This window comes from Diaphorina citri, unplaced genomic scaffold (genome assembly GCF_000475195.1).
Source record: "Diaphorina citri unplaced genomic scaffold, Diaci psyllid genome assembly version 1.1 scaffold1388, whole genome shotgun sequence".
NCBI lineage: Eukaryota > Metazoa > Arthropoda > Insecta > Hemiptera > Psyllidae > Diaphorina > Diaphorina citri.
In genome coordinates, this window is record NW_007378814.1 from 68,350 (window position 1) to 77,793 (window position 9,444).

At 36.4% G+C, this 9,444-nt stretch overlaps 1 protein-coding gene and 2 long non-coding RNA genes across 3 annotated transcripts; all 3 read left to right on the plus strand.

Moving 5' to 3' along the window:
* The first annotated feature begins 841 nt into the window (after positions 1-841).
* On the plus strand, positions 842-1,749 carry LOC113470091. The gene is made up of 2 exons (XR_003393277.1): positions 842-1,137; positions 1,382-1,749. It is a non-coding gene; the product is annotated as an uncharacterized LOC113470091 (long non-coding RNA).
* Positions 1,750-2,173: 424 nt separating this feature from the next.
* On the plus strand, positions 2,174-6,372 carry LOC103515651 (tRNA (adenine(37)-N6)-methyltransferase-like). The gene is made up of 8 exons (XM_026828271.1): positions 2,174-2,374; positions 2,602-2,748; positions 2,949-3,157; positions 3,758-3,883; positions 4,127-4,151; positions 4,430-4,590; positions 5,275-5,281; positions 6,003-6,372. Exons 2-8 carry the CDS (start codon positions 2,657-2,659, stop codon positions 6,370-6,372), a joined length of 990 nt encoding a protein of 329 aa, XP_026684072.1. The 5' UTR covers positions 2,174-2,374; positions 2,602-2,656.
* LOC113470090 lies at positions 3,229-3,649 on the plus strand. The gene is made up of 2 exons (XR_003393276.1): positions 3,229-3,347; positions 3,605-3,649. It is a non-coding gene; the product is annotated as an uncharacterized LOC113470090 (long non-coding RNA).
* Positions 6,373-9,444: the final 3,072 nt, after the last annotated feature.

Consider the following 9,444-nt stretch of genomic DNA (forward strand, 5'->3'; position numbering starts at 1 on the left):
GTAGTCAGCTGCTGGGGTAAAGGGAGTTTAGTCCTATTCAAGCAGTATATGTAAATAAGTATCTGGTAAACTGAAGCATCCATCCAATACAAAATACATGTGTTGAAGAAACAAATTTATTGTTGATGTACAGAATAACCTGTGAGATCCCCATAAGGTACATAAATTTTGACCAAAATCTCTTGTCAGATTTTATGATCTTTTGACCAACATGTTAGCAACTTATTTTGTGTCTGTTCTTTGTTACAGTTCTGGCAGCCTGGCCTACAACCAGGGACATCGCAAGAGTAAGTATTTACCAACAAATTATTAGTCACAACAAACTAGGTCTTGAACATTTAAATACTGAATTGGTATTCTTGACCTTTTTGGTCGTAATAATCGCGACTTTTTATCCTTGTAGAAGTGGCCTGTAAGCCTTTTACCCTATAAGACAAGTAAGAAATCCCCAAAATACTATAAGGTGATAAACGAAGAGTGAGGACCAGCTTGAGTAAAACCATTATCGACTCGGTAACTTTGTGAAGCTCCATTACTCCATATTAGCAAAGAGGGGAAGGCAAGTGAAGCAGATAGACTTACCATCCCCTCACCAGCCTAGTTAGCTTGGTTGGTAGCGCATCTGCCTCGTAAACGCTAGGCCGCGGGTTCGATTTCCGCTCGGGCCGGATTTTATCCTGAACGGATTATATTCGTTCTCGGGACGGCTGGCTTTTTCCTATCCTGCCTTCCTTCTCTCTTCGATTTGGGGACGATAAAATCTCCGTTGTCACAGTTCCCTCTATCTGGTGCTGGTTCATTACAACTATTGGGTTGTATGGAAAACTAATTCTGTCAGATTCAGTTGTAGAGTTCGCTCATTAGATAGGTATCTATATCACTTGTCATAATATTATAAATAAGTTCCCCCCTTTGAGGCGCTTCAACACTATGAACTGAAGGTCGTTCGCGCCGACAAACAAGTTTATAATTTCTGCCATTGCCGGATTTCGAACCTAGGACAAAAAAATGGTTAGCTTATGCCTTAACGGGAATATCGCCCAAAAGATCTCACAATCACACCACTTCTTATCGTAACATTAGATACATTGACAATTTTATTAAGAAATTAGATTAGGTCAGGATTATTGAAATTAGGTCATTTCCTATTACATAGGCTTCATTTTGTTACCACTATTTGGGTGTCCTCTACATTGAATCGTGCTTACATCTTGTACGGGTTTCGAACCTAGGACAAAAAAAATGGTTAGCTTATGCCTTAACGGGAATATCGCCTAAAAGATCTCACAATCACACCACTTCTGCACTTCTTATCGTAACATTAGATACATTGACAATTTTATTAAGAAATTAGATTAGGTCAGGATTATTAAGAAATTAGGTCATTTCCTATTACATAGGCTTCATTTTGTTACCACTATTTGGGTGTCCTCTACATTGAATCGTGCTTACATCTTGTACAGTTAATGTTTAGTGCAGCTACTTTATACAGTGTTGTTTTCCACTATTTGTGTGTCCTCTGGCAACATCTCATTTCAATATCACACCTTTTATACATTTTCCTTCCCATTACCTAACTCTTAGTTTAGAAAGTGTCCAGATGAGCACATGGGATCTTTTTTTCCTAGAGGTTTGATAGAGGGAACTGTAACAACAGAGGTCTTAGCAACCCGAAATATAAGACAGGAGGACAAGATAAAAGAAAGCCAGCCGTACCGAGAACGATCCTTGTCTGTTTAGGATAAAGGCCGCGCTTGGCGGGAATCGAACCCGCGACTTAGCGCTTAATAGGCAGACGCCCTACCTTCCAAGCTAACTAGGCTGGTGCTCCATCTACTGTTTCTGTTTACAAAATCATCTGTCTTTCTTTTATATTCTGTCTTGGTTGTTGATGTTTTCAGTTTAGATATTTCAAATATTTTCCTCTTTTTCTTCTCTAACTTTTTGTACTTCAACTCTGCATTCATCATGAAGATACCTAGTACCTACCTTATCATTACGTTTTCATTTTTTCACATTGCTATAACAGACGAGGAACGTGAGGAAGCAGAAAGTTCTAAAATTTGAATGCGCGGGCTTTGGTTTCTTTGGAATATCGATTTTCCGTTCGATATAAGCGCGGCAATTTTCAAAAATTTAAAAAAATGATCTTTTGCTTTTTCCTGTGACTTTTCAGAGTTTTCCCATTCCCACCATTTTTCTTCAGAAGCCCTCAATTTTTATTTTATCCTTTTGTCTTGAAATTGACGTTTTTGGCGAATGTCTTATCTTGTGTTCCATTATCCATGACAATTACCTATTCCATTATCAAGCTAAGAAACTTACTGTGTTGTCAAAAAATGTATTCCAGCAGCAAGATCTAAAACTCTTCAAAGTACTTAGTTACTTGGGTACAAAACTAGTGGTTTCAATCAATCAATAATCTCTTCACACATGGCCTTGCTGCTTAGTGTGTAAATAAATAAATAAATAATCTCTTCAGAAATGGCAAACAGAGATAATGTTGATAGACAGCAAAAAATTGAAGATCTCAATCATCAGTTGAAGGTGGCAAGGAGTGAAATGAATAATTTGAGGTAAGTGAATAGATGGATTCTCAAGGTGGTTACTTGGGTACAAAACTAGTGGTTTCAATCAATCAATAATCTCTTCAGAAATGGCAAACAGAGATCATGTTGATAGACAGCGAAAAATTGAAGATATCAATCATCAGTTGAAGGTGGCAAGGAGTGAAATGAATAATTTGAGGTAAGTGAATAGATGGATTCTCAAGGTGCCTAAGAGAACACAACTGTTCATTCTGTAGCTCTGCTGATTTTCCAGTTTGTCCAAAACTCACTGTGCAAATACTTGAATTAAGATAATGGACTTGTCAAGGACCTCTATCACAGGCTTAACACCCCAATTCTACAAGAAAATTGTCAAAGTGCCTATTCTTTCTCTTCCAGGACACAACTTCAAAATTTGACACATGCTCATCACAAGCAAGTGAAAGAACTTCAACATATGTTGAAGAACATCAAAATCAAAATTGATCAAGATGACAAAGCACTGACACCAGTTGGTGACAACAAGAGTTTAGGAGATGCTGGCACGAGTATTGGCAATAGCGGAGAAGATGAGGATGAGACGGCTAACTTACCTTATAAGTGTATAGGTGAGTTGTACTTTATTGAGGTAATGTGAACTAAGTGAGCTACCTTGGCTTTGCCGGGGATCATTTTTGAAATGAAATCATGCACTGACACCAGTTGGTGACAACGAGAGTTTAGGAGATGCTGGCACCAGTATTGGCAATAGTGGAGAAGATGAGGATGAGACGGCTAACTTACCTTATAAATGTATAGGTGAGTTGTACTTTATTGAGGTAATGTGAACTAAGTGAGCTACCTTGGCTTTGCCGGGGATCATTTTTGAAATGAAATCATAAAAAAAAGAATCCAGACAATTTTTGTGAAGTCATGGACTAACCTGGTAATCAAAAGTTCATGGAGTTGAATACCAGTTACCTATAACATGGAAATCTATCTCCAATTATTCAATTTTATTGGGTAGTTGCTTTTTTATTTAATTATTTTCAACTAATTTTTATCCTTTCTTATAGGTACAATTTCTACAAGGTTCAAAGCCAAGAGAGGAATTCCACGGCAAGCCACAATATGTTTAGGCATGGAAATCTATCTCCATTTATTCAATTTTATTGGGTAGTTGCTTTTTTATTTAATTATTTTTAACTAATTTTTATCCTTTCTTATAGGTACAATTTCTACAAGGTTCAAAGCCAAGAGAGGAATTCCACGGCAAGCCACAATATGTTTAGAAAAGAAGGGCAAAATAACACTTGCTAAAAGTGTGTTCACAAATCCTGAACACTCACTCGAAGGATTGTTTCTTATAGGTACAATCCTTTCTTATAGGTACAATTTCTACAAGGTTCAAAGCCAAGAGAGGAATTCCACGGCAAGCCACAATATGTTTAGAAAAGAAGGGCGGTATTTAAAAAGTCCCCTAGCCAGACTATACCTATATCCACCTTTAACACCCCTTTCTTCAAATATTCCAGACAATGGGTAGCGAAGAACTGCAAAGAGGCGCGAGAGAAGCTGAATCGAACCAAGCCATGAAGGATTGCAAGACTTCTCGCATATGTGGCAAGTGTAAATGAAGTATTTTTAAAATAATAAAATACAAATATTGTTTTGACAAGATAGGCTGTATCATACCAAAATCAAAGGGAGAAGAAGGACAGGGTAGGACAAATCCAGCCGGTCTGAGGACAAACTATATCTGTCTAGGATAAAAATTCTCCTTAGGTGGGAATCAAACCCACAACCTAGCACTTACAAGGCAAGCATACTAACTTCCAAGCTAACTAGGTTGACTCCCTGTTTCAGTCTCAATAATAAATTATTTAAATCTTGATTTTCAGGATCATCTTCCACTTTCACAAGAACGTAGAGTCTACACACATCAAGGCCAAAGTGTCACCCCCTAGGTTAGATGGAAGTACAGTGGGAGTATTTAGCACTAGGTCACCATATAGACCCACACCCATTGGTCTATCCTTAGTTACTATTGACAAAATAGAAGGTAAGGTGGTGTAATTTATGTGACCGCTATACAAAAACCTGTTCATCAACCTGTCACTTTCCAGAGTTTTCCCTTTTCCCACCATTTTTCTTCAGAAGTCTTCAATTTTTATCCTTTTGTCTTGAAATTGACGTTTATGGCGAATGTCTGATCTTGTGTTCCATTATCCATGACAATTACCTATTCCATTATCAAGCTAAGAAACTTACTGTGTTGTCAAAAAATGTATTCCAGCAGCATTCCTTCCCATTACCTAACTTTTAGTTTAGAAAGTGTCCAGATGAGCACATAGGATCTTTTCCTAGAGGTTTGATAGAGGGAACTGTAACAACAGAGGTCTTAGCAACCCGAAATATAAGATAGGAGGACAAGATAAAAGAAAGCCAGCCGTTCCGAACCTTGTCTGTTTGGGATAAAGTCCGCGCTTGGCGGGAATCGAACCCGCGACTTAGCGCTTAATAGGCAGACGCCCTACCTTCCAAGCTAACTAGGCTGGTGCTCCATCTAAGTAGTTACTTGGGTACAAAACTAGTGGTTTCAATCAATCAATAATCTCTTCAGAAATGGAAAACAGAGATCATGTTGATAGACAGCGAAAAATTGAAGATCTCAATCATCAGTTGAAGGTGGCAAGGAGTGAAATGAATAATTTGAGGGCTCCATCTATTCCCTTATTGATTTCAGGGGTCGAGTGAATTGGACAATTACCTTGCCCTTAGGATCAATTTAATTTGAATGTTGTACCTCGGTTTTTTTCCCTCTGTCAAATTTAATTTGAAAACGCCAAGGAAAATTTAGACTTCTATCATCATTTTTTTTTTTTTTAAGCAATTTATACTTTCCTCTTCTTCATGTCCATCCATATCAGCCGTCTTCACAACAGGAAACCTGTTTTCATATACACACATTTCTTTTTGGTTTTTCTCTAACTCACGCTAGTGGTAAAACAAAGTTTTTTTGTACTTATATTTTTTAGTAAATTTCGTGTAATCTCTTCTAAACATTATATTTGTTAAATTTCTTGTGCTCAAAGGAAATTGTGGGTTTGTGATTTTTTCTTTTATTTTTATGAATAATAATAAAAAATGCGGTAATCGAACCCGCAGCCCAGCGCTTACAAGGCAGACGCGCTACCAACCAAGCTAACTAGGCTGGCTAGTACCTTACTTTACTGCTGGATTAAAGTGACTCTTTAGGCCTTTTCGAGCCATATAAATAAGCACTATTATTAGATATTTTTACTACTCTCTTCCACATTTCCAGGTGGTGGTAGACGTGCCGAGTTGGATCAAATCCCCTCCCGTGTCCCAATTTGAATTAAGATAATGGACTTGTCAAGGACCTCTATCACAGGCTTAACACCCAAATTCTACAGGAAAATTGTCAAAGTGCCTACTCTTTCTCTCTTCCAGGACACAACTTCAAAATTTGACACATGCTCATCACAAGCAAGTGAAAGAACTTCAACATATGTTGAAGAACATCGTGTCCCAACTGAACGTTGTGTTTGAAGACCGCGCCCGGAGTCAGCTCGAGTCCATTGCAGCCAGTGACCCGTGCAAAGAAACATCCAGCGTGGAAACCACCATCCGGAACATCCTACGGGAAGACCCGCGCTCCGTGTACGTCAGGAAGAGGTTCAAGAACCAGTTCTACACGTTCCAAATAGACAGTCTGCATGTGAGCTGTAAGTTTAACGATGACGAGAAGTCCGTGCTGGTGTATCGGGTGAACAAGGGAGATAGTTTGGATTTGGAAGACAGTCAGGCGTTCGAGTTCTGAGGGATCTCTCGCTCTCGGTGTGGTAAGTAGGGTCTTTCTGACGGTTATACAGAGATGTGTAGAGAGAGTGTTCACAAATGTCTGGAATATTGACCATTAGGCCATTTTGGCCATGTGTAAAGAGAGTGAGTTAGAGTTAGTCAATAAGAAAAGAAATACACACTCTTTTCAGTGGACTACTCAGTTAACTCCTCGGATAAACTTAACTCATTCTTCAACTTAGTAGCTTCGTACCTACAGGTAGAGAAAGTAGGGATTTGACTTATTGACACAGTAGCATTGAAAGGAGTAGGCCTTTTTTTTTAATAACTCACTTTCTTTTTTACACATCTTTAATAGACGGCAAATGTTGCTGACCTAAATGCTCACGGTCACTGCTCCCGGTTTTTGATTGACGGTCGGTAGTCGGTACTTAGCGGAGTGATCAACTAAGGAGTGCTTTTTTTAGATCATGTGTAAAGAGAGTGAGTTAGTCAATAAAAAAAGAAATACACACTCTTTTCAGTGGGCTACTCAGTCAACTCCTCGGATAAACTTAACTCATTCTTCAACTTCGTAGCTTCGTACCTACAGGCTGTAGAGAAAGTAGGGATTTGACTTATTGACACAGTAGCATTGAAAGGAGTGGGCCTTTCTTTTTTTAATAACTCACTTTCTTTTTTACACATCTTTAATAGACGGCAAATGTTGCTGACCTACATGCTCACGGTCACTGCTCCCGGTTTTTGATTGAGGGTCGGTAGTCGGTACTTAGCGGAGTGATCAACTAAGGAGTGCTTTTTTTAGACTGTCAGCTAAATAAGATGTCCCATTATGCTAACAGTTGGAGCACCTCTTTATAGCTAACCATGAGAGAAGAAACTCCGGTCCAAGAACCAATGCTCTTCTGTTTCTGTTTACAATTGATCTCATTTGTTACGTGTAAGTTGTTTATTTTTAACCATTTATTAAAGAATATTTCCTTTAGTTTAACATAAGTCTTCAAAAGAATTCGCTAAGCGTCGCTATTCTTCCTGCCACTGATTTAGGTACCTACCAATTTTCGTCTCCAATCATAATTTTAGTACTTTTTGTATGCAATTCCAAGTTATTTCAAATAACAAATTCTGTATCTTAGCACAATGACAAACCAAACTTCCTCTTTTTATTTCCTAATTAAGTGCCACTTTCAAAAAAGAAACTCATCTTAGGACTACTACTGCCGAAAAGCTATAGGTAATACCTACAAAAGTAAAAATATTAGTATAAGTTCTTTCTGGAGAGATTCCTTAATACTAGGTACAAAGAAAGTAATTGTAAATCCACTGCAAATTGCAGCTACACAAAAAATGAAGGTACTTTTATGCAATACAAAACTTTCTTTGCTGAAGATCATTTTTATTATTATTGGTTTTCTACATTAGCTTGCCCTCCACCTACAAAACACCTTCGGTAAAATTCTTCCCATATCTTGTTATTGAAAAAAAAGATACATTTCAAACCCAAGGCAGTATTTGATGGAAAAATACGTTTTCGGTACCTTCTCTTTTTGACGAAAAATAAAGATGAAAATTTACATGATCACAACCACATGTGTTTCCAGCCCGAGGACATTTCAACCCTTTTTATAACTCAAAAGGTTTTATTTATTTTATTTAAAAACTCTCCCTTTTCTTTTCGGAAAAGTTCAATTCTGATAAGGACTGATAACAAGTTTAAATCGTGAGTGCTAAAGAACTCTTTAACAATTGAAGTACCTAAATTTTTTTGTTTTTGAAATTGAAAAGTGAGAAGTTTATTAACTACGTACCTGCTATTTATTCGAATCTATTTCCGTTTGTTCTCTAAACCCTAACTTTTTTTGTTTTTGAAATTGAAAAGTGAGAAGTTTATTAACTACGTACCTGCTATTTATTCGAATCTATTTCCGTTTGTTCTCTAAACAATCTAGCCTTGCAAACATGTCTAAGTACCTACTTAAATTAATTAAGTACAAGTATATGTAGTGCTTTATTTCTTTATTTCGAGCATTTTAGAGTATCGAGGTCAAAAAGGGTCAGGCACATTTTAACTTTTAACAGTTCTTTCTCACAGCCAATAATTCAAATGAAAAGAGATGTCTTAAAAGATATTATAAAAAAGGTTTTATTTATTTTATTTAAAAACTTTTCATGTGTTCCTGTATCGATATCGAATTTTTAACTTACTACGATAACATCTACTTTTACAATGCTTCTACATACTCGTATAATGTTTTTAATACATAAATTACTCCCAACAATATAACTACTTTTGGAGAGGGTATAATGTTGAGTCGGGACTACGATACCTTTTACTTTTACATTCTACTCTCTTTTACAATGCTTCTACATACTCGTATAATGTTTTTAATACATAAATTACTCCCAACAATATAACTACTTTTCGAGAGGGTATAATGGAGTCGGGCTTTGAGCGTCTATTTTTTTCCCTTTTCTTTTCGGAAAAATTCAATTCTGATAAGGACTGATAGGAAGTTTAAATCGTGAGTGCTAAAGAACTCTTTAACAATTGAAGTATCTAACTTTTTTCGTTTTTGAAATTGAAAAGTGAGAAGTTTATTAACTACGTACCTGCTATTTATTCGAATCTATTTCCGTTTGTTCTCTAAACAATCTAGACTTTTTTGTTTTTGAAATTGAAAAGTGAGAAGTTTATTAACTATGTACGTACCTGCTACTCATTCGAATCTATTTCCGTTTGTTCTCTAAACAATCTAGCCGTGCAAACATGTCTAAGTACTTAAATTAAGTACAAGTATATGTAGTGCTTTATTTCGAGCATTTTAGAGTATCGAGGTCAAAAAGGAATGGTCAGGCACATTTTAACTTTTAACAGTTCTTTCTCACAGCCAATAATTCAAATGAAAAGAGATGTCTTAAAAGATATTATAAAAAAGACAATTTATTTTAAGAAGATCGGAAAAATATTTATTATTTATTGCAAAAAGTAAAAAATATACAAAGGAATGTCATGAAAATATTTATTGTTAATTAAAAAAAAAAAAAAAAACGAAAACTTAAAAATACCCAAAAAACCTACTAAAGATCGAAA